Here is a 25935-nt window from a genome sequence, read left to right as displayed (position 1 = left end):
GGGAGGCCGGGGGCGGCGGGCGGCGAGGTGACGCGCGCGGGGACCGCGCCGCCTCAGCCCACGTGTCCTCGAGATTTAAAAGTTGGCGGCGCGCGGGGCGGTCAGTTCGGCGGCCGGGCCCCGCGAGCGGCGCGCCAGGGACGCGAGGCACGGCCAGGGCAGCGCGTGGAGCAGCGCGGCGCAGGGTCCCGAGCCCGGAGCCGCCCGCAGGCGCCGAGATGCCGCGAGCAGCGAGCCGCCGCCCCGGGCCGCCCCCCGGACAGGTGGCCGCGGCGTCCCCGCTGCTGCTGCTGCTGCTGCTCGCCTGTTGCGCGGGCGCCTGCCGAGGTGAGCCGGCCCCGCGCCGCTTCTCGCGCCTCTCCGCTCTCCACTCGCCGCGCTCTCTTCCCTCCCTGTCTCGCCTCTACTCCCGGCTTCTGGCCGCGGGGCTCCCCGGGTTCTCGCCCTGGACGGCAGGCGCGGGTCGCCGGACCAGCCAGCGGCGCAGGTGCCAGTGGCCCGGCTCGAGCGCGTTCCCGGGCCGGCCGAAACCCCCCGGCCCGGCGCCTTGGCGCCCAGCAGGCGCGGGGCCGCCTGTGGTTGGCGGAAATTTGGAGGGCTCTCTCAGACTCGGGATGCCCAAACCCCTTGGCCCATGGGTAACGGGAGTTAAAACGGTGAGAATTAAAATGCTTTCCCTTTGATTGCAATTACTGAAGGGATCGATGGTTGAAGCAAACTAGAGTGAGTTTGATGCTTCACCTGCTGATGCGAGGTAAACTTGGATAGTGCTCAACTCTTTTGGTGAGTTCCTGTTCTGTTAGAACGGGGTAAAAGAGTGGGCTCTAAGCCTTGTGGGTTTTCAGGCCCCAGGTCAGGAAAAGGAATAGAGACCTTCTTATCATACAGAGTCCGAAAGACAAGTGTGCAAGCCTGGCCCTCAGTCGGTGCTACTGCTAGAGCCAGTGAAGGCAGATGTGATTCGATAATAATAGGGACTTCGTGAGCTTGGCTTAGAGCAAAGAAGTGGGGCAAGCAAAGGCAAGGGCGGAGAGGGAGGTCTGAATCTTGGGAGACAAGGTAGAGAAGAGCGCAACATTTTCCACTGGGGAGATCACGTACCCATTCCTTAAAGGTTACCTTTCTAGGTACTTTGAGGGGACCATTCTTCATTTCCCAGCTCTGAGCCAGGGGCCCCTCCAGGGTCAGCCACTGCCCTGCTAAGACCATGAATTTTCTAGCTTCACAGCAGGTTCTCTTAGCTTTCCTCTGCTCTCTGGTCAGTGAGATAAAGGTGGGCAGACTATTTCATCATTGTTCAGAACGTTCAGGTCTTGAAACCATAACTGCAGGGACCTTTCAGAGAGTGTGTAGCCCAGCCTTCAATTAGAGGTGGGGAAACTGAAGCTATTATTCTTTTCCTAATATATTTATTTTTATTGCTGTCCTTTCATTGTTTTGATATTCTCCTTTCCTTGAGGAATTGGACCTGGGAGCGGAGGGGGAGGGGGATGTCTCCTCTGCTTGAAAAGCAAGGTAATTTGGCTTTGAAGTCTAATCAGTCAGAAGCTAAGAGACCTAAACCTTGTCTGTCACATAGCCAGCAGTGATACAACATGATTTATGCAAAGTAATGGTGTTCTTTTTCAATTTTAAATTTGTTACTGATAAAATTAGGATGTTTATCTGTTTTATTAAGGAAGCAGATAGTTTTAAAAATGGCTTTTACTCTATAAAGCAAATGTACTTTCCATGCATGTTACGTGCCATATGTTTGCAGTGATTTTGGCATCAGTGGGAGATACCTGCTTTTTTGGGAGGTGGGGGAAATTTCAGGCTGCTGGTGATTGAGCAGAAACTATGGAATGCAGCAGCTGGTTTCCAAAAAAGACAGCTGTTGGGTTTTATTTCCAGAAGAACATGTCTGCTGGCTGACCAATCATCTCATAAATATCCCCAATTTTTCTCAAGCAAAGGGATGAGACAGCTCTTTCACCACACAGAGACCCCCCTAAACTACCCTTTTATGTTTTCTTTCCCCTTAAGACCTGCTCTTGGTACTAAAAATTTAATTTTATCTCTCTAAAAATGTGATGAGGAGAGGAGAGGGTAAATATACAATGTGATATGCCCTAGTCCTGAATCCCTAAAGATGGCACTGAAGGGGAAGCATGACATACATAAGCAAAACTGGGAGACAATCTAGCAAGATTAATCATTATGCAAGATGTAACTGGATATATCTTGACACAACAAAACATGTCACAAAGCCACTATTGACAAAATAGTGTCAATAAGTACAGCATCCTTGGCAAAAATGAGTTAGCAGAGCATGTTATGGCATTAAGAAGATAAGGGCCAGCCACAGATTCAGTGGATGGAAACAGTTTACTATTCAGAGAACATTATTAAAATAAAGAAGGAACTTTCCTATAAGAGGGGCACATTTCTAGATGTGTGCAACAAACTGTCACTTGATTTGGCCTGTGACAATAAATGATCAAGTACCTAAGACTAAATTAAGAAGTATCTTTTTCTACTCAGGCCCCTACTCACTGAATAATTTTTAAAATTCATTCCTACACCCAGCCCCAAGCAAGTACTAATCTTTCTATCACTATAGATTTGCCTTTTCTGGACATTCCATATAAATGGAATCATACAATATTTGGTATTTTGCATCTGGCTCGACAGCATAATATGTCTGAGGTTCATCTATGTTGTAGCATATATACGTAGTTCATTCCTTTTTATGGCTGAATAGTATTCCATTGTGTGGATGTACCACATTTTGTTGATCTCTTCACCAGATGATGGACATTTGGATTATTATGAATAATGCTGCTATGCACATTCATGTACAAGTTTTTGTGTTGACATATAGGTAATTCATTCTTGAGAGTAATGTCTTTGTAATGTTATTAAGATTTATTTAATAATTATGTCTCCTTATACTAAGTCAAATGCTGAAATATCTAGTTGAAATAGGAGGGTGGTGATTGACAGTGAAAAATGAGAAATATCATCCAAAAGTGAACTATATATAAATATTTAATTTTAAAAGAAACACTATAAAATTAACATGTGAGTATAACTTTATTTTTAGGTGCTCCAATATTACCTCAAGGATTACGGCCTGAACAAGAACTACAGTTGTGGAAGGAGGTAAAGAATTATCCTCAAACAAATTAGTGAAAACTCTACCCTTCTTTGAAATTATCACGGTGAAATGAAATAATATAATTGAGCTTTGGGACAACTATGATTTTACTAACATTCTGATATCCTAATAGTGAGAATTATTATTTTTATAAATGAAAGAAGGAAAGATGAAAAGAAAAAATACAGTAAATAGTAAAGATGGCAGAAATAAGTCCTAATAATAGTATAATTACAATAAATGTGAATGTGCTAAAATACACCACTGAAAAGACATTCTCAGATTGTATTTTTAAAAAAGAGCCAGCATAAGTTGTCTATAAGAGTCGCACTTAAAACAGAAAACCTAAAAAGACTAAGCATAAAAGGAAGGAAAATGATGTACCAAGCAAATATGAATGGCAAGAAAATTGGAATAGCAGTCTTAATATCTGATAAAGTGGAATTCAAATGAACAAGCTATCATAACAAAGCAGAATCTTATGTGCTAATAAAAGAACAATCAGCAAAAAGATACAACCATCATTTATATATGTTAACAAAACAACCTCAAAATTTAACATCTGATAGAACTTCAGGAAAAAATAGATAAATGAACATTTGTAGTTGGAGATTTTAGTACACCTCTCTCAAAACTGACAGTTAAAGCAGATAACAGAGAAGTAGATAAATCAAAGACCTAACCGTACAATTAATAAATTTGAACTATTAGAAATATTTTTAAAAACCTACGCTAAATAATATACACATTCTTTTTGAGTATATTGGAACATAAAAAAAAATAGACCATGTGTCAGAACACAAAGAAAGTTTCCATAAGTTAAAAAGGGTTCATTTAAAATGTTTTCCAATCATAATGCAATAAAATTAGAAGTTAATAGCAAAAGTATAACTTAAATATCCCATCTGTTTGGAAAATAAATAACATTTTGGTAAATAACCCTGGGCTAAAAAGGAAATTACAAAATACTTAGAACTGAATGACATAAAAACATTATAAATCAAAATTTGTAGGCTACAGCTAAAACAGTAGCTATAGAGAAATTTTAGCTTCATACATATTTATCAGAAAAGAAGAAAATTTAAAAACAAGTAAGCTAAGCATTCAACTAAAAATTGTGGGGAAAATTCAAAGAAACAAGAATGAAGTAAATAATAAAAATAAGAGCAGAAATCAATTTTAAAAAGAGAGAGAGAGGGAGAACAAATCAACTGTATTAACAAAACCATTTGTTTGTTCTTTCAAAATGTTAATAATCACTGACAGCACTGATTTAAAAAGGCAGAGAGAAGATAAAGATAAACAAGATATAGACTGAAAAAGGGTAGACCACCAAGAAAAATTGAGATTTTTAAAATATTTTTAAAAAGTATTATGGACAATTGACTGGTGATGGTTGTATAATTCTGTAAATAACACTAAAAACCATTGAATTGTACACTTTAAATGAACCAGTTGTATGGTATGTGAATTATATCTCAATAAAGATGTTAACCAAAAAAAAAGTATTATGAACAGCTGTGTGGTAATAATTTTGAAAGCTTAGATGAAATGGACAGATTCCTAGAAAAATATCTGATGCCGGAAAGGTGCAATAGTACTATGATAAGCACTGAAGAAACTATTTCTTTTTTTCTTGTATCATTGGCCAAGGCCTCCAGTACTATGTTACACAATAAACGTATCCAAAGCTTCTCCATAAAGTATAAATTTGCTCTAGAATTTTGTTATATAGCCTTTACCTAGTTAAAGACGTTCTCTTCTTCTCTTATCTTGCTCAGAGTTTTGTTAATCCTCAACAAAATTTGAATTTAATCAAATACTTTACCAGCCTCAATATTAAGATAAGCAATATGCCTTTTTTCCTTTAGTCTATCATCATGGTGAATTATATTAATAAATTTCTTGCTGTTAAACTGTTAAAACTAAGAGGAGAGTTCAGAAGATTTTTGGATATAATGCCAATATACAATCAATACTATTTGAATTGTAAATTCAAATTGTAAATTAAAGAATCAATAATATTTCTTTTCACTAGGAAAAAGTAACATGAAAATAAAGTTAAAAATATATGATTCACAATAGCAACAAAAACTATAAGTATTTAGGAACTAACCTAACCAAAAATATACAATAACTTTAAGGAGAAAAATATTAAATTTTAATAAAGGAAATAGAAGAGGATGTGAATATATGGAGAGACAGTCTTTGCTCTTGGATGGAACAATTAATTTCATGTAATAAAAATATCAGTTATACCCAAGTTAATCAACGTAAACCTCATAAAATCAACGTAACCCTAATCAGAATTCCATTTAGTTTTTTTCAGAAACTTCATAAATTTAACCTAAAATTGATATGGAAAAACATAAGTCTACAAATAGCTAAGGAAATTTTAAATATAAAGAGCTGAGAGTGAGAACTTGCCCTACCAGATATCAAGAAGTACTATAAAACTGTAGTAATAAAAAAGGTATGATAGGGGCTGGCCTGGTGGTGTTGTGGTTGAGTTTGCACTCTCCGCTTCCGCGGCCCAGGGTTCGTGGGTTCGGATCCTGGGCGTGGACCTACGCACCGCTCATCAAGCCATGCTGTGGCGGTGTCCCATATACAACATAGAGTAAGATTGGCACAGATGTTAGCTCATGGCCAATCTCCCTCACCAAAAAAAAAAAAAAAAAAAAGTATGGTAATAGCACAAGAACAGACAAATGAACCAATGGAAGAGAGACTTGAATTTGGAGAGTTTAGCAGACACTGTTGGTGCCTTGTCATATCCCTTTGTCATTCACCATTCCAGAGCGCTCCAAATTTACTGCTTCTAATTGCAAGCACCTGTAACTCTGCCTGCTTGGTCTGTGCTCAGGGCAGAACAGAAGTGCCTGGGAATAAATGCCCTCACCACTGAGAATTGGTGACCCAACGGAGTTGGTGGCTGAATACCTTAGCTGCCTCTCCCCTCATCTGGGGTAACTCTGAGTTCTGCGCTGGCTCCTAGACTTCCCCAGTTACCTGTGGTGGTAATCTGCTTGATGACGTACCCTTTATTGGATTCCTTCTCTTCCCCGTTTTACCTCTCCACTCTTGTACTAGTGCTTCTTGGGTCATCTCCCAAATAATCCACTTCTATCTACATCCTTATCTCCAAGTCTGTTTCTGGGGGAACCCATCCTAAGACAGAAATGCATGTACACATAAACTTAATTTACAATAAAAGTAACACTAAAATTCAGTGGAGAAAGGACAGATGGTTTGGCAAATGAAGGTTGAGAAACTGGCTTGCTGTATGGAGAAAAATAACACTTAACACCCAATGCAAAGGTGTGCTCCAGGTGGATTAAAGATCTAAATATAAAGGGTAAAATTTTAGAGTTAATGGAAAATATTTTCTATTAGGAAAATGTCTTTGTGTGCTAGGAGCAGGGAAAGACTTCTTAAATAAAACTTCAAATATAAATCATAAGGCCAAAAACGTGATGAATTGAATTTAAAAGTAAAAGTAAAGATTTCTTTCAACAAAAGACTCCATAAGAAAAGGTAAGAGCCTTTGAAAGAAGATATTAACAATGTATAAAACTGATAAGGGATTAATTTCTAGAATACCCCAGAAAAACTATCAAATCCATTGGATAAAAACAGGAATCCAAAGTTAAAATAATCAAAAGATAGAACCATTTAAAAGATGAAACCTAAAAGGCCAACAAGCATCTAAAGAGATGCTCAAATTCATTAGTAATAATGAAATGAAAATTAAGACAACAGCACAGTGTCACTTTCCACCCATTAGACTGGCAGAAAATTGAAATCTAGATAATGGCAAGCGTTAGCAAGGATGTGGGGTGTATGAACCCTCATGCCCTGATGGTGAGAGTGTTAGCTGGTGGAGCCATCTGGAAAACAACCTGGGTATCCCCATAGCCTTCCCTCTCCTGAGTGTATAGCCCAATGATAGTCTCCTACAGATCCATAAGTGGCGGGTGCATACAAGGAGGTAATGGAAGGAATTGGAGAGAACTGGCTGTCCATTACTGGGGGGTCGGTAGGCAGCATGTGACGGGTGCACATTATGGAGTACTATACAGCCGTTAGGAGCAATATACTAGATGTACCCAGTAACATGGATAGATCGCAAAGTACAGTGTTAAGTGAAAAAAAGTAAGAAAATACCACACGTGCACAGCAAACAGCAGTACAGGTTTTACAAGAACCTAAACAAACAGAGGATACACGTCAACTACATTAGAAGAGGTGCCTATGGGAGGGTGGAATAGGAGTAGGGAGTGAAAATATAAAAAGAATAAATAAATAAGGCAAGTCCAATAATGACAGTGAGCTATGAACTGAGGAGAATACCCTTTGTACCTAAGCCACCCCCAACAAAATACATAAGGGAAAAGATAGATGATAAGTGCCAAGTAGTAAACAGTCTTCAATAGCATAGAAATCCATAAAGTCTGTTGTAAGGGTCTCTGCCTTGGTATATCAAAATACATACTAGAAATATATAAACAAGATGAAGAATAATTTAGACAGATATTAATGTATAATACAGAAACATCTATTTTATTTTGAAATCATTTATATTGCTGCAGAAAATCTTTGAAAAAATATTTTAGACGATAATGCTGGGAAAACCCTCAAATACAGTTGTAAAAGCACTATAAATTCTCTTACAGAAAAAGATATTTAAAGAAGTTAAGATGCTAAGAACATATAGTTCAGTTTTCCGCTGGAGGTTTTAAAAATTACAGAGCTATTCAGACACACACGTACTTTTCAGACCATGTACAGAGACCTAACCATCTTCAAACAGATTCATCAATGGACTCTACAGAGTTCTCAAAAGCAATTAGTGGCACTTAAAACCCTTAGAGCCATAAGCTGAGTAAAATGAACAAATGCTTACTCAAATAGAAAGTGGGTGAGCAATGTTGCTGTGACTTTTAAAGAAAGACTGAAAAGCTTTGCAATTATGTCCTAATTTGATTAATTGGTGTTTTTTCTTATTCTGGTGCTTTTATTCAACCAATATTGATGCACTGATTAGTTAGCCCTGAGGTTCAAGAATTCTCTGTTCTTGAATGTGGCCACTTCACACAGGTGGGCAGCCTGGTCTGAGGGTGGACAGCTTTCCTCCTGAGCATGTAATGTCTTCAGATACCTAAGCACCACAGAAATTTCAGAAGGAACCACTTCCTCCTGCCCTACTGAAGCACACCAAATAACATTTGGAGGTGATATATTATGCACTGGTCACAATTCAAAGCTTCAAAGGGTATCCTTTTGGCTTTCCCTTCTCAATTGATTTCTGTTTTTATTTTTTCCCCATGTTTAATTTAATTTAATAACACTTATTGAACACTTATTCTAGGCAAGTTCGATATGGCATAGCCCCTGCCATCAAGAAGTTTATCCCTTGTGTGTGTGTATGTGTGTGTCTTTGTATCCATGATTCTGGGTTTGTATGGCGTGGAAGAGGGAGTAGGTGGGTGGGTACAAGGGACGAGTGGAATTAAACAATTCCCCAAATATTTGTGATATACAGAGAAGATGACAAATTCTGTGAGGATAAAAAGGAGAGAGAGATAAGCTTGTGCTTTCCTATAATATTGCACCATTTGTTATTCTCTAAATTAGAGAATTATGTATTTTAGGACATGTGCAACTTGGAAGCAAGAAAGAGTTTGAGAAATTACGACTGAAGTGTATGATAATCCCCCCTCAGCTTGATGTGAGAATAGAAATTGATTTAAATTGATCAACAAAGAATTCTGGGACTCGAAGGGACCCCTTGAGATGTTACACCATAAACAGGACTCAACCTAAATCATCCCAGACAAACAAGAATAGTACCGTTTCTTCCAGTCCCATTTTAAAAGGTCACCAAAGAAATCAATGCCATAAACAATTCAGACATCCAGCTTAATGCTTAACTTCTCAGCACAGTTTTTTTAATGATTAATATAAATCTCTTGTACTACAGTTTAACGTCTTTCAAGTTCTCTCTTTAGGATAAAGGCTGAGAACAGCTAGTTGCCAACTGTAGTTCAAGAAGCGTTCATTTTAGAATAGAACCTTTTCTAACTAGTGGATAGTCCGTGTTGGGTAAGAGTTTTTACTGTATGCAGTTTATCGTTTAGCGCTTATTATGCCATTAACATGTGAATTTAGCTGGTGTGATTATGTTTATATGTAATAAAGAAGCACATGCTAACAGGGTGCTCCTTGGTTTCGAGACCGTTCTTTAGTCACCTCTCACCTTTCTCAGGCTGGATAATATCCGAAGTTCTTTCCCGCAATGTGTGAAGCATCTTTATACTCTCTGATGATTCCTATCAACTGTTCTTAGGGTCATATACCCCTGTGGCTGGGGGCAAATCCCAATTCCAGTACTTCCTTAGAAAGTTTAAGAGACTCCTCTCTCCCAAATCCAGAGTCCTAAGCTGTCACAGAACTTCGATTAATGTTACGTGGGTAACTTGACTTTGTAAAATCTGCTTTCCATTTTCTGCTCTCGTTTTGTCTATTTCCAAGATGTAAGTGGCATTTTTTGTTTTCCACAGATAGATACTGCTTGCTCTTTTCTCCTGTCCATCGATTCTCAGCCTCAGGTAATTCCAATTGTAGGTGTTTTGTAATGATGTAGGCATTTGTGTAGTGCTGAAATGCTCCATTTTTCTCTTTGGACCTGTGATTCATTACTTTATGGACTTATTAAAACATGTCAACATATTAGAAATTATTACATCACCTGCAGGTAATAATCAGTGCTGTGAGCGTATGTTGTAAAGTGCTAGGACTTTTATCTCTAAGAAAAATAGATTGGCTATTAAAATGCTAATTTAAAAATCAAATTCTGTGTTAGATTAAAAATAATTTATCTAGTGCTGTATTTGGGGGCTAATATCCTGTCCCCCAATTGAGTCTGAAACCCACTGAGAGACAAACTTATAGAGTCAGACTTATGGAGCTCAAAATATCATCGTAACTGAAAAGTCAATTTGTGAATGTGGCCTTAGATCTGATGCCAGGTGTGTTTGCTAAAACTACCCCCCAGAATTAAACTGGGTTAGACAGTGACTGAGGAACTTTGGCCAGAGACAGGTTTTCTGTCACAGGGCAGAGACCAGACAAGAACAGTTGGCCAGAGAGCTGGTTCTGAAAGAGAAAAAGGCTGAACAGAGCATGCCCAATTTCCAACTCCCAGTCATCTCTCAGGCAACTCCTCTTCCCGTAGGAAAGAATTAAGCATTTAGCTTTGGTATATTGACATTGAAGTGATGTAGTAAACTAATAATTGGTCGGTGTATTTTAAGAAACTGGATCTTTACATCAAAATCTTATACTATTCATAAGTCAAGCAAAGTCTTCAGAAACTAAAACTTAATTCAAAAAAGCATATATTACACCTCTAGAAAGTCTGATGACAACTGATTTGATTTTTTTTCATACAGGAAATTCTAAATTTTAAGAGGCTACTATGGTTCCTCTTACATTTCTCATTTAAGTTGGCAGCAGATACTGTCTTCCTTGATGGAAGTTTAGTTTAAGAATGTGAAGAATTTAGGGAGGAAATAGTGACCATAAAAATAAATATTGAGGAATTTATTTGCCTGAACTGTGCATGGAAAACATGAGGAGTGGGAAATAAGTGTGTCCTCCTGATACCATTTCTACTGGATGCTGCTGCCTGTGTCTGCAGCTCTTTCTTTGAGTGCAAGCACAGCAGAGTTGGCCTTAGTGTCTTGACTTTCTTAATCAGTGTCACTAGTCTCCTGGTCAGAGAAGAGGGCTTAGTAGAGGCTCTTGGCTCAACCTCTTTCAGAGCAGTCAGCTGTGTGCCTGGGGCGTACCCCTACATGGTTGGGCCAAGGTGCCGTCTCCTTCACACTGTCCTTCCAGAATGTCGTCCTGGCTGGTGTGGAGAAGGAGCATTGCATAGTGCTGTATTTCTCCTGCCTCAACCTGTTCCTCAGTCTGCAGAGGATCACTTGCAGGAAGTTATAGGCGTTAGATGGTAAAGCAAGACCAGGATCACAATAGATGACATTTATAAATAGTATTTTAAATTACTGGAGGAGCATTGATGGATATATAACATGTGATAGATATTAATCAGCATACAAGCTTTTGCGTTGTATTTGCAATTCAAGAACACCCTCAGAATCACTTTTATTTCTGCAGTACTAAAAGGATGAATTTTAAGGCACTGATCTAAACACCATCAAGAAAAACTAAGCTTTGGGTCCAGCCCCATAGCACAGTGGTTAAGTTTGACATGGTCTGCTTCGGCGGCCTGGGGTTCATGGGTTCGGATCCCGGGCGCAGACCTACACCACTTGTCAGCCACGCTGTGGCAGCGACCCATAGGTAAAGTAGAGGAAGATTGGCACAGATGTTAGCTCAGGGCTAATCTTCCTCAAGCAAAAAAAACGAGGAAGATTGGCAACAGATGTTAGCTCAGGGCTAATCTTGCTCAGCAAAAAAAAAAAAAAAAGAAAGAAAAACTAAGCTTTTATTGAACTTGGATACTGTGCATCTTTTGAGGAGAGCTTGAGATTTACTATGGAATCTTTTACATTAACTGATGCAATTTTTTAAATCTGTCATTTTTGCATTATTTTATTTATGTGATTATCTGAACAGTGCTTCAAAAAATTTTTACCCAATAGAAAATAAAGGATCTTTCAAGTCCACAAATAAAAAATAATATGTTAAAATTTTAGTATGAAAAAAATTCTTAAAGAATAGTTGTATTTCATCATAATTGCTTTGTGTAAAGCGTTGCTGGAGAAAACGCAATTTCTTTTGAAACTTTTCTGCCAAACTTCAATCTTGTTGCTAAGCCTCATCTGCCTTAGCAGCTTTTTCTGAGGAGATGCTCGTATACCTGAATTTATTCTTCGAGTTGAGATACATCTTTGCCACATGACATCACTAGCTATTTTCTTTTTATTGTGTTGTATTTTGCAGCATTTCTAGATGAGCCATAAAAGGAAGTTTTAGGGATTTATTTCCAGATCTTTATGGAGTGACCTGTCTGTACCCATCCCTGAAGGGAAAAAGTGAAAAAAGGTGTATCAGTGTTCACACTCTTTTTGTCTCGTCCGTCTCCCAACCATAGGCCTAACAAGTCAATACCAGTGTGACAGAGGAATATCTAAAGGTCAGAAGACCTAGCTCCCAGGCCACACTCTCCCCCTACTAGCCATGAGTGGTATTGGGCAAGTGACAGTCTCCTAAAACCTTGCTTCCTTTATTCATGAGAATAACAGTTTCTGTCCTGTATACTACACAGCTGTGTTTTGAGGACAGAATGTGAGTTATATATATGAAAGTGTTTTGTAATTTATTGAAGCACTATATAAATATGAGCCATTTATGGGGCTGGCCTGGTGGTGCAGCGGTTAAGTGCCTGTGCTCCGCTTCGGCGCCCTGGGGTTTGCAGGTTTGGATCCCAGGCGCGTACTGACACACCGCTTGTCAAGCCATGCTGTGGCAGTGTCCCATATAAAGTAGAGGAAGATGGGCACGGATGTTAGCCCAGGGCCAGTCTTCCTCAGCCGGAAAAAAAAAAAAAAAAGAGGAAGAATGGGATCAGATGTTAGCTCAGGACTGATCTTCCTCACACACAAAAAAATATGAGCCATTTAATATTATTAATAAATATCCCAACAATTTGCATGGCAGGAGAACAAATGAAGGAGAACAAAGCAGACCTCTGATGCTAGGAAGGATGCTCAGAGAAGCTGTTTTATGACTCCAACCGTGTCCTTAACTGCAGTCAACCATATTAAACATGCACTGTTGTTCAAAGCCTGACAATATTGGTGGCCCTGAACAATTCTTTTGACATGTCTTCTAAATTAAAAGTAACTACAGCTGTAAATCATTGCTTTACATTCTTTAATGCTACTATTAAATGTGTTTATTTTAAATGCGTTTTTTAATACTATTATTTTTTAGAGCTACTAATTTTTAACTAATTGCTGTGTTCTGGCACTGTACTAAGAGCTTTACCTATGTTTAATCCTTCCAAGAACTCTCTGCAGTGGTGTTGTCACCCTGATTCATGGCTGAAGAAACTAAAGTTTAGAGAGGTTAGGTAACCAGCCCAAGGTAACACAGCTAATAAAGAGTAGAAAGGGAATTTGCACTGCTATGGATTTGCAGCGTGCTCAACTCTGTAGCCCATGTTTTTAACCACTAATTATATCATACACACACACACACACACACACACTCACACACACTGTTCCAGCTCCTCATTATTTCCAGTGTGCATTTATTAAGTAATCAATTGTTCGTGGTACAGCTGTGCTAAATTCTATGCAAAGCTAGTTTCGCCTCTGCTTGTCTGTTTGTGCTGCTCCTCACCACACCCAGCTGGCTGCTCACCACAATAAGCCCTGCCCTACATCTGTGCTCAGATGCTTTGAAGAACCTGATCCTGGGGTGTGCAGTCAGCAGCCTGGAAGGGTGGTAGCTTGGATTAGGTGCACCATGCATGGCTTCTTCCCCTCCAACTCCCATTGTTTGAGAGCAATTGCAGGATTTTCAAATTAGCCCATAATGAGTAATATTCAGTGAGGTTCACAGCTTTGGCATGTAGATTCAGACTTTGCTACAAGCTGGGAAGAATCATCTCTCTTTTGGCACTGCCCTAGTTACTCTCAATCATAGAATTTCATGGAATCTTAGCAAGTACTGAGAACTATTAATCTGGACTGCTGTGGAAGCCTTAATCAGTGCATATATACAGTACATAACATTTTTTTTCCTAGTTGAAAGGCAGTTTTTACTTTTAGGAGCCAAGTTTTGTCATGGGAAATCAAGAGATTCCAACAGAGTTTCAATGGGCCAGAAGAAGGATTCTCTTCTGAGTAGTTGGAATATCGTTGTGCTCCTAACATTCTACGGTTTTGTCTTCTATGCAAGTGTTGTTAAAGCGGGAGCATAGCCTATAAATCTTCTCATTTCCATCAGGCATCCAATGCATTGGAGGAGCTTTGCTTCACCATTATGGGGACTCTACCAAAGCCCCAGGTAAGGTTGAAATAGTGTTTTATTTCTAGGCAAAAAATTGCTCAGTGATATCGTGGAATTTCTCCTGGAAGAAAATATATCCAATTTAGGAAGCATGCCAAGAGGAGCTAGAAGAGCATAAGTTGATTTTAGATAAGGAACAAATACTTCAGTTTCTCTGATGTCTGAGAATTTACGGTCTTATTAATAATGTTTACAATCATTTAATAGGAAAATCATATGTCCCCCTCAAGTATAAGATGTGTTCTAGTTCTGATGAGAGAAATTTGGGGTCATTTGGCTCTTGTTTTCTCTGACTCACAATACAATTGGAGAACAGATGTATCTTTGTTAGAGAGAAGGGCGTTAAGAATGCAAAAAAAGCAAACTCTACTGTCAATATCAGTTTGAAAATTATATTCTAACTGTGATGTCTTGGTTTCTTATTAAAATTATTTGCTTCTTCTGGGAGAACTTTTTGTCCTGAAATGAGGATAGGAGGGAACTTGGAAAAATAGTGAAATGTAACATACTCATTTTATATTCTGTATCGTATAGATGAACTTATTTTAAAACTACCTTATTAAGGATAAGAGTCTCAGGGTTAGAATTATATTTTTCATTAGCGGTTCTAATTTAATCTATGATCATGGTACGTTCTGACTTCTATACCTTTCACATATAATAATTCAAAGAAATCTTGATATTTTGAAAGGATAAATGTTTTATGAAACTAATAAGTGTTTGCAAACTAACAAGTGTGTATTTTTCCAGTGTTTTTAATGGTGACATTTTCTAAAACAATTAATTGACCTTTTTTTTGTGTGTGTGAAGAAGATCGGCCCTGAGCTAACATCTGCCAATCCTTCTCCTTTTGCTGAGGAAGACTGGCCCTGGGCTAAGATCCATGCCCATCTTCCTCCACTTTATATGGGACGCTGCCACAGCATGGCTTGCTAAGCGGTGCGTCAGTGCGCGCCCGGAATCGGAACCGGGGAACCCAGGGCCACGGCAGCGGAGCGCGAGCACTTAACTGCTTGCGCCACCGGGCCGGCCCTTAACTGACCTTTTTTCCTAATTAAGATAAAAGAAATGACAATGATGTTTATCCATGAGTTTCCTTTTATGTTAAAAGCAAATGAGAACAAAAAAGAACAACAAAAAAGGAATGATATTACTTGTTTTTGAAAACATAGATTTTTGGAGGGAGAGAAGAATATAGAAAAGTTTATGGGAGGAAGCAAAAATAACTCTTAATCTTATTATTTAGTATAACAATTTCAAATATTTTGATGTGATTCCTTCTAGTCTTTTTCTCTGAATATTCTGTCATGTAATCATGTCATGATTTCCCATTCCACCACTGTTGAACATTTAGGATGTTTCCAGTTTTTTGACTCTTATGAATAATGCTATAGTGAAGATCTTTATTCATCCCTTCATTTAAAAACAGTATTTAATTAATTTCTGGTTTATTTTCAGAGCAATATATGCTTAACCAATTTCAGTGTTATATTTTTTATATGTAGCATTTACATCATATGTTTAAAAAATTATATGATATAATCTGATAATATATTATAAATTTTATACTACATATTTTATAATATGTAATATAATGATATTTATATGTCTCTTTTTTCAACAGGAAACAGATGAAAAAGATAATACCAAAAGGGTAAGGTGATTTCCATAAATATATACATCAAAAAATAATAAAGGAAAGCACTAATCATCTGTAGTAAAGCTCACTATTTTTTTTTAACAGTTCTTATTTCATTATTCAAAGACACAGAAGTTGGGCAATTCAAATGTTGTGGTAAGTTTTAGAATTACTTTTTATTAGTAATCACTAGTATTTGCTTTTTTAGAAAAAAACTGTTTTTGTGGTTTATCTAATAGAGCTAGATCAAAATTCATGCTTTTTACTTTAAAAGTTTATACATAGATGAACAAAAGAAATTCAATATTTATTATACATTTAATTTCTTTTATATCTCAATAATTACATGTACATTAAATTCATTCATTCATTCATTCATTCATTCAACAGTTACTTACCAAATATCTACTATGTGCCAAGCACAATTCTAAGTACTACAAATATAGCAGTAAATAAAAGAGAAAATTAAAAAAGAAATCCCTGCTGTCATGGAATTTACATTCTTAAGGCAAAAAACGCCACATAATTAAGTAAAACATATTGTTTTAGTTAGTGATTAGTGCAAGGGAAAAACAGTTTTATCCAAAGGCATGTTAATGTGTAATTAGGCATTTAATGCGAGATTTTACTCTCTAAGATTAGCTGGATACCAGTTACTTGAATTCAGTCACTTCTAAATCATGTGGTTTTAGTGGTAGTTTTTCTTTTTGTATGCATGGATTTAAAAAATGCTAACTAACCTACTTTGGTGTTTCAATCTATAATACTTAATAGTTATTTGACTATAATATTCTTTCTAAGCTTGTGACTCACTACCATGGACCACTTTAGGGAATGACGAGTATAGTGTATTTTAAACATGTGTGTAACTGTAATCTTAAAACTCAGTTTTAAATATTTATCACATTGAATATTCTTACACATGAGGAGTTGAAACGTTATACTGGCTTTAAACTAAATACAAGTTGAATTGGTTAACAAATAACCATTATATAGGGCTTAAAGAAATCCATTTGATAAATGAATTTAATATTTGTGAGAAGGTTCAATTCAAGCCATGCCTTTAAAATGAAACCTTATCAGGTAGACAAGTGTCTCAAATGTGCTTTCATTTTCTTCTCCTTGGCATCTTTATATTTTGAGAAAATGTATCTTAGTCACATTTTTCACTATCAGCGACACACTGCCATTTTTTGTGTCCCTTGTCTTGTTCCATATGTGCAGTTTTAAAAAATGTATTTTATAAAGGAGGTTACTAGATATGTGTACAGTGTAATCTTCCAGATAAACTTTTTCATAATAGAAAACTGATTCTCACAGAGTTGGTTTCATCTGCCCTGAATCATTTTTAGTAAGTCTGGAAGCAGACAGCTTTTTGCCTCTCAAAGATGCAGGTGAGTGATACTTGTTGGCAGCTGATGATGGAGCTGAGGCCCCCAGGAAAGTGCTTCTTCAACATAATGACAAAGATCCTAGCGTAGAGCTACAGAATTTTATTCCCTCTCTTAGCTTATTCTCCACAGTTCTTTGAAGGGCTCACAAAGGGCTGTCTTAGATAACATCTTTCTTGTTCTTTTTTATCTGGAGCAAGTAGAGTGGGTAAAACCAAAACCTAAAACAAACCAATAGGAAACTATCTTTATGCCCAATTCCAAGAAGCCTTTGTGCTCATCACGTCTGTGTTCGTGTCTCTCAGTCGTCTGTCGTGCATCCGTTGCTGCAGCTCGTTCCTCAACTGCATGAGAGAAGAATGAAGAGATTCAAAGTGGACGTATGTAACATGAACTGCACGCTGGCTTTGCCACTCTGTGTGGGGCAGCGCTCTCCGTTAATTCCCAGTTGTGGTAGTTTACAAAATACTCTTCTTCAGAATAAGCCCCACGTAAACACCCAGTCCGCTACCAAAGAGCATCTATTTGCACAAGTGTTTTCACGCTCAGGAAGAAGAGAATTGTGCCCTCTCCGCATATTATGTCCATGCTAACTCAGGCTGTGGGCAGTAAGGAAAGCTGAGAATAGATTCCCTTCCAAGGCCATGACCCTCCCAGTGAGGAAGCCTATTCTTGGTTTAAGAAAGGACATGGCAGGTGCCCAGTTGTCAGGTGGGAATAGGAGAAAAGATAAAGGATAGTTTACCGCCCCTTTGTATACAGGTTGGCAAATGGCTAGGATGGCAAGCTTTCTATCCAAGTATTAAAATGTTAGTAAGAGTAAGGCTCGTGAAGTAAATATATCAGAACTAAATGTAGGCATTTTGTTTTTTTCTACAATTAACAAAAATATGGCCCAGGCCGGCCCAGTGGCTTAGCCGTTAAGTGCGCGCGCTCCGCTACTGGCGGCCCGGGTTCGGATCCCGGGCACGCACCGACGCCGCTTCTCTGGCCATGCTGAGTCCGCGTCCCACATACAACAACTGGAAGGATGTGCAACTATGACATACAACTATCTACTGGGGCTTTGGGGGGAGAAAAAGGAGGACGACTGGCAATAGATGTTAGCTCAGAGCCCGTCTTCCTCAGCGGATGTTAGCTCAGGGCTGATCTCCCTCACAAAAAAAAAAAAAATATATGGCCCAAATCCAGTATCTATGTTTAAGAGGACTATAACTGAGTTTTAACTGGAAATTGTGGAGTTTTTATTGTCATTAAAAAAGAATCCTAACTCTTTCAATGATGAAAGTTTCTAGGTATTATTTTTAAGTAATGCCTTACATTCTTGTAATGCATTATGGTTTTAAGTCTTATAGTATTTCATTTTATTCTTTTGGCAATTCTATTAGTACTTATACAAGTATTGTTATCCCCAGTTTACAAAAGGGAAAACCACTCGGAATAGTTAAAGGTGTTTCCCAAGATCATTGTAGTAAATGAGATTAGAGATTACAACAGAATCTTCTGACTTCTAATCTAGGCAAATATTTTTTTCACTATGTCATTCCCTTTATAGTCTAATCTTGGCTACTTCTGTTGGTTTATTGTTAGATTTTTCCTTAATTTAAATACCATATTAATTTTGTTATTCTTAAAGTTCTACCAAAAGTCTTCAAATACTTTTTAAAATGCAAACAGTTCAGGCAAATAAATTCCTCAATATTTATTTTTATGGTCACTATTTCCTCCCTAAATTCTTCACATTCTTAAACTAAACTTCCATCAAGGAAGACAGTATCTGCTGCCAACTTAAATGAGAAATGTAAGAGGAACCATAGTAGCCTCTTAAAATTTAGAATTTCCTGTATGAAAAAAAATCAAATCAGTTGTCATCAGACTTTCTAGAGGTGTAATATATGCTTTTTTGAATTAAGTTTTAGTTTCTGAAGACTTTGCTTGACTTATGAATAGTATAAGATTTTGATGTAAAGATCCAGTTTCTTAAAATACACCGACCAATTATTAGTTTACTACATCACTTCAATGTCAATATACCAAAGCTAAATGCTCAGTATTGTGGCCAGTTTGGTACTTTGTCTGAATGTTTCACCTTGAGTGAGACTATGTTTCCAGACAACTAGCTGACTATGTGAACTCTGACATAGTAGTATATCCTCTTGCTCAAATGATAACTTCTACAAGTACTTTGCAACAAGCCAAGTTTCCTAGGAACCTGTGAAAGAAAAGAATGTAAGGCATGCATTGAAAAAAAATTACAGTAGAGTGTTAACTTTGCTGGGCCTAAGTCATCTAACATATTTTTGATACTGAAAGGTTTTAGGTTCTTAAAGAAAGTGAGCTTTCAGACCTTAGTGTGTCCAAACACTTTTCTTAAATTTTGTTTGCTAGACATCCTCACTTCCATCCCCACATCTTTTTTGCCTCTACTTCCCAAATTCTTTTATCTGTTTACAATTATGTCTTCAATGATAAGACTAAAAAGACCTGTATGTTTGGATTTGAAAGTTTTAAATTTTGGCACGTTCTAAATTACATTTTGTCTTACCTTTTTTTCTGTTTAATATAATATACATAACTTTTCTTTTTTTTTTTCAAACATTTATTTTTTACTTTTTTTTTTTTGTGAGGAAGATCAGCCCTGAGCTAACATCCATGCTAATCCTCCTCTTTTTACCGAGGAAGACCGGCTCTGAGCTAACATCTATTGCCAATCCTCCTCCTTTTCTTCCCCCAAAGCTCCAGTAGATAGTTGTATGTCATAGTTGCACATCCTTCTAGTTGCTGTATGTGGGACGCGGCCTCAGCGTGGCCGGAGAAGTGGTGCGTTGGTGCGCGCCCGGGATCTGAACCCAGGTCGCCTGGGTAGCGGAACGTGCACACTTAACTGCTAAGCCACGGGGCCAGCCCATAACTTTTCTTATATAAGCATATAAATACATAGTTTCTATGTGTACATTTTTAAGTATTAAAATTTTCAATCTTTTAAGTAATTTGTGGGGTTTATAGTCAGATGAGAATTAGGTACAAAATATTGAGAATTTAAGATATATTTGTAGTAAAGCAAGGATTTCAGAATCTTAATAGATGTCAGAGCCATTTCTTAGAATTTAAAAATATGATCGTACTTTATTAAGGAATAATTGAAAAAGGTCTTGATGACAAATTTGCCTTCCTGATACTTCTATAAAAAGTAGTTGAAAATAGGAAGCTACAAGAACCAATTTTATGGAAACCATAAAATGTTATTTTTTCCATTAAGTTTAAAATGAAATGTTTTAAGAAAACACTTCAAAATATGTCTATTATTAATAATTGGTTTGTCCTATTTGGTATTTTTTATTAACATTTATGTAAATATAATTATATTAGGAAAATCTCTTCTGAAGTCTCACTGAACAATTATAGTTTACCAAAGTTGTCCCTCAATTTCAATTTCAATTCCTATAGAAATATTGTGTATTTTAGTTCTGACACAATCCTGTTTTATATTTTTCCCAGTTCATGTGTTAGCACATGCAATATGTATTTTAAAGAAATTATTTCGCTCTAACAAAATGCTGAAAGGAGATTTTAAATGTGGTTAATTATCTACGAAGTGTCTGTCATTTCTCTTTCTATTTATTGGTGAATATACATACAACTAATTTCCTGAAAATAGAATCTGTTGTATTGATAAGAAAATTATTTTAAAATACAACATTCTGATGATACTGTTAGTTGTTGAAAATTCTTTAGGTATAAATACAAAGATTACTTATTGATATGAATTATATACTCAAGTCCTTGATTTCCCTCTTTGTTTAATTATGATAGTTGAAAATAACTTTGAGCTTGACTATACTCTAAAGAGGAATTTGCACTTATTTTTACTGTTATTTGATTTGTAATGCTCTCATTTTCTTTTCCAGGAAGAATTTCAAGGTCCTTTTGCAAGCCAAAGTCGAAGATATTTTCTATTCAGGGTGTGCACATACTGATTTTTTAAAAAAATCAATCAATATCAAAATTGAAAAATACTTTCATTGTGCATTTACTTATATTAACTCATAAGTTTCAACTAAGTTTTGAAGTTTATTTATAGATATTTGACATAAGGTGTTATAGTCTGAGATTCATTTCTTTCACCACCTTATTGCTTTAATATTCTGGCGTCTCTGATCTGTTCTCTAATCCACTGCTTGTGTTTGTAAATCCCCCAAGTGACATTCATCTATTTCACAGTTAAGTTCCACACCATTTCATGTGCAGGAAATGAGTGTCTTAACGACGCATTACTCCTTAAGTTCCAAGGAATTGTTTACTAAATGTTTGATGCAGGAGATTGGAAGTGTTATGACTATTTTGATAAGTTTTTAAAAATAAAAGAAGCAACCACAATAGAGGCTATGAGTAGACAAAACTTTGTAATTGCATTAGTATTTTGCATGTCCAAATTGTCTATGAAATGTGAATTTCTTTCTAAGCAGCTATACTTTCTAAAATGTTTGTATGCTTAATACATTACCAGAGATTTTTCACTTATTCATTCAGCAGCTATTTATTGAATTTCTATTGGGCTCTGGGCAATGTACCAAAGCATACAAGAGAGATAGGAATATAAAGACAGATAGGATTCCATTCTTATGCTCTAGGTGTTTACAGACAAATACAGGAAATTGATAAATAAACAAATACAAAATACTATGTTAAATGCACCTTCAATCCAGGGCCTGTGCTTTCTAAAAGAAAGGCACTTAACCCAAGCCAGAGAGTGGACGAGGTACAGAGAAAGCTACAAGGGCTGAATTTGAAGAATCGACAAGAATTAGCCAATGAAATAGTTAGCTAAGAAATTTCAACTTTATTGTAAAAGCTAAGGAGAGCCATATGGTAAGATTTGCATTTTGAAAACTAATTCTAACAACAAATTGGAGAATGGGTTGAAGGAAGGAGCAAAACTAAATAAAGCAAGAAATAATACCACATATCGAGATCATTAGGCTGCTTTCTATGAAAATTAACTTCCCACCGTAGTTAGTTACACTGATTTATTTCTAATTTATTATTTCCAGCCACGCAATGGAAGAAGGTCAGAAGGTTACATTTAAAATGGTATGTGCTTCACAATGCAACCCAGTTTGAAAATTTTGTTTTCAGATATTCACAAATTAAACTATGCTCAGTATATTTATATTATTTGATTGCATGTGTACATTAATGTTCTCTATAAATACTACAATTATAGGGGCTGTGAGGGCTTTGTATGATGGAAAATACCAGTATTTTAGGGCGCGATTTGTGTTGCCCATGTTGTGCATTCCACAATAGTCATCATTGATTTTGTAGACATTGACCTTATCATCATTTGTTGTGCAAGTAATATACATCAGGGATTGTGTTCTTATCATGGTAATCAGTGTCCACATTTGGGCCAGAACTTAAAGACTGAATGCATTGCTGTCTTCTAAATGACCTGTATTCAGAGATTCTTTATAAAAGCTATGATTTGCCATTTCTAGAGAACTAAGAAAATGTAGAAAGACACGAGAGCATGACTTCTACTTAGGGACTCACAGAGTTTCCACCTCAATGCTGGAGATATGGTAGACACTTCGTAGCTATTGAATGGCCCTACATGTTTAATAAATATGTTAATCCTAATATCTTATTAGATGATGAATTTTGAAATTAAACCCAAATGCAGATTGATAGATTTATACCACAGAAATAAAAGTATATTCTGCTAACTTAATGTAATCCTGAATCCTGTATGCTGAACATATTTTTGCAAATATCCCTTACTTATTTAGCTTAAGAATGTTAAAATTCTTAATATTTTGTCATAGAAACAAAAATCAAAATGCACTATTTCTAACTAAATAAGATGACACCAAAAGTATACAATATCTAGAAAATAAAGATAACGAAAACACTGCATATTAAAATGTATGGGACTCTGCCAAAGCCATGTTCAGTAGAAAATTCGAGGTTTTAAACACTATCAAGCAAGAAAGAATGAGTGAATTAAGAATTTAACTCAATAAGTTAAAAAAGAACAACAAGGTGAACCTCAGGAAAGGAAAAGGAAGAAAATTATAAAATGAAAGATGAAATTAATAAATTATAAAGTAGTAAAATAGAAGAATTGATAAATAAAGCGAAATCTGCTTCTTTGCAAAAAGTAAAATAAAAGAGCCTAATTAGCCTACCCTAATCAAGAAAAAATGGAGAAACTATAACTTTACAAAAATACAAATGAAAAGAGGGAAATTAAAATAGATATAGAAGAAATGGAAATCGTAAAAGAGTACTTTGCAAATATCTGTGCCTATCGGTTTGAAAACCTCGTAAAATGGAGGATTATCTAGTAAAGTAGGTACTACCAAAACTGACCTCAGAAGAAAGAAAAAAAGATTTAAAGACCAATGGCCAAGGAAAAAACTTAAAAACATTATCTAGAAACTCTTCCCTCAAATGTACTAGGCCAATAGATTTTGAATTTTTCCAGCTCAGAGAAGAAAAGGAAAAATCTCAAAATATTTTTTATGAAGCCAACAAATACTAATACCAAAACCTTACAAAAGTAGTATAAAAGAAGGAACTGTAGGCCAATCCTATTTATAAATATCAATGCAAAAATTTTAAAGAAATATTAGTAAATTGTATTCAGCAGTATATTTAAAAAATTATATGACCCCATGAAGTGAAGTTTGTTCCGGCAACTCAGGATGGTTCAACATGAGGAAGTCTATTAAAATATTGTCACCATTAGAAGAGAAATTATACAATCATCTCAGTAGATGCTTTTGGTAAAATTCCACATCAATTTCTGATGTTTTAAAAAAAGATCCTATAGAAAGAGATGAATCTTTATTAACATCATTAATATAATGGTCTCAAACAAAGTCAGTAGCAGGCTTAATAGTAAAATGCTTTGGAGCATTTCTATTAATGTCAGGAACAAAATAAGGATGCTCTGTCACCTTTTATTTAATGTAGTTCTTATGCATTAGCCAATTCAGTTAGATAAGAAATAAATAAAAGATACACATATTGAAAAAGTGAAGGAAAAAATTTAATGTGCTCATGGGACATAATTAGGAACTTAAATTTTCAGACTGTGTTGGGCATTAACTCCTGTTTCAGCAAAGGCTTGTTATGTTCACCTCAGGAATATGAGCAAACATCTTCTTAATTGTTTCTTTTTTCAAGGAACTAAGAACAAAGAGTTAATGGAAAATAAACTATCTTTTATAATATTAAAAATGTAGAGGCATTTACAAAATGTGAACAAAAAATAGTTTAATATTAAATGGAAAAAATGTCTGTGATTGGAAAACGAAACTAAGTGTTAAGGTCCTCAAAAATGTGAAATGGAATTTAATCCATAATTTGATCAGTTTAGTAAAAAGTTCTCTCTGAAACTGAGAAAAATAGCTTTATTTGGATTGTTGCCAAGATTAGGGCCTACATAGACTAATTCACCCAGGATTTGATTTTGTTTTGTCAATAGAGAAATACTTCAATAATAATTTTTCTTTGTTTTTCCCATCTGCTTATCTGAGGTCTTACTGTGTCCTGATGAATTATATTTACTTAGAAAGTGGTTAGACATAAAATAGGATGATTTAATGGCAAATACACAAGGAAATAACTACATGAGGAATAATCATGCAACTTTTGAAATATTTTATTCATAAATCTTATTGGCATCAATGAGCTTGAGGAAATCACTTTTTTTTTCAGGGGAAGAGTCACCCTAAGCTAACATCTGTTGCCAATCTTCCTCCCTTTTTTCTTCCTTCCCTCCCCCGACAAAGCCCCAGTACATAATTGTGTATACTTGTAAGTTCTTCTGGTTCTTCTATGTGAGCCGCCCCCACAGCATGGCTACTGACAGACAAGTGATGTGGTTCCGTGCCGGGAAACTGAACCCCGGCCACTGAAGCAGAGCGTGCCAAACCTTAACTGCTGGGCCTTCAGGGCTGGTTCAGAAATCACTTTTACGTAGTTAAATACTACAAAATTTTGGAAAATACAGACATACAGAATAAGTGTTCTATCAGAGAGATTAAATGATAACTAAAATATACAGACTGAAGAATAGCTGAGAAATAGCTCCAATGTCAATTTTATCATACATGAAAAAATATTTATAGAAAAGTCTGTATACAAACATTATATACACACATTCACATACTCATTTATACTTGAATCTAAATTTGATTTATCTTTTTTTTACAGGATACCAACTATTTTCCACAGAAGCAACACCATGGAATATAAAATGTACTGACATTTTGTTTTCTTCTCAAAAACAATCCTTGCTAAGTTTACCATGTTTGAGAATCCCTGCGTTGTAAACATTCTCAATAAAAGTTGATTCAGATTGTAAATGTTTAATTTGTTGAAAATTTTTAGAAATCTTAAAATATTTTTTCTTAGTATTGTAATGGTAGTGTGTAATAAAGCTGTAAATAATGATGTTCCTTAGATCCCTGCAGCTTTTGACAGTACTGATACACATGCTCTTTTATTTTTATTAAAGGCACTCAGTAGAGAGTTTATTTTTTAATGAGCTATTTTAGTTTTTTATTTGGATTTCATCAGTGACAAAATAACCAGCTCTTATAAATACCAGAATGTCTAGTAGCTAACAATCTTAGAATATGAATACCATCTAAAACTACACTAGTTAGAGAATTTGGCCATGATCCATCCAATAGTCCAATAAGCAA

General features: G+C 36.3%; 1 protein-coding gene across 1 annotated transcript; it reads left to right on the top strand.

Annotated features, from left to right (window-relative positions):
• The first annotated feature begins 93 nt into the window (after window positions 1-93).
• On the top strand, window positions 94-25581 carry NMU (neuromedin U). Its single transcript, XM_087434691.1, has 10 exons — window positions 94-327; window positions 3086-3144; window positions 9703-9750; window positions 14126-14185; window positions 15813-15842; window positions 15933-15983; window positions 17524-17598; window positions 21127-21180; window positions 22270-22309; window positions 25442-25581. The coding sequence occupies exons 1-9, from the start codon at window positions 219-221 to the stop codon at window positions 22303-22305; spliced, it is 522 nt and encodes a 173-aa protein (XP_087290817.1). The 5' UTR covers window positions 94-218; the 3' UTR covers window positions 22306-22309; window positions 25442-25581.
• Window positions 25582-25935: the final 354 nt, after the last annotated feature.

Source organism: Ceratotherium simum, chromosome 8 (genome assembly GCF_057802395.1).
Source record: "Ceratotherium simum simum isolate JZ-2026a chromosome 8, ASM5780239v1, whole genome shotgun sequence".
Classification (NCBI taxonomy): Eukaryota; Metazoa; Chordata; class Mammalia; order Perissodactyla; family Rhinocerotidae; genus Ceratotherium; species Ceratotherium simum.
The sequence above is the reverse complement of the archived record's forward strand: the minus strand, read 5'-3'. Positions and strand labels throughout refer to the sequence as shown.

Bases quoted from the DNA above. Each gene is read 5' to 3' on its own strand.
- NMU (XM_087434691.1), top strand. From the start codon at position 219: ATGCCGCGAGCAGCGAGCCGCCGCCCCGGGCCGCCCCCCGGACAGGTG. The intron at 9,751-14,125 runs GTAATTCCAATT...CATTTCCATCAG, and splicing joins CCATCGATTCTCAGCCTCAG to GCATCCAATGCATTGGAGGA. The intron at 21,181-22,269 runs GTGTGCACATAC...TATTATTTCCAG, and splicing joins GAAGATATTTTCTATTCAGG to CCACGCAATGGAAGAAGGTC.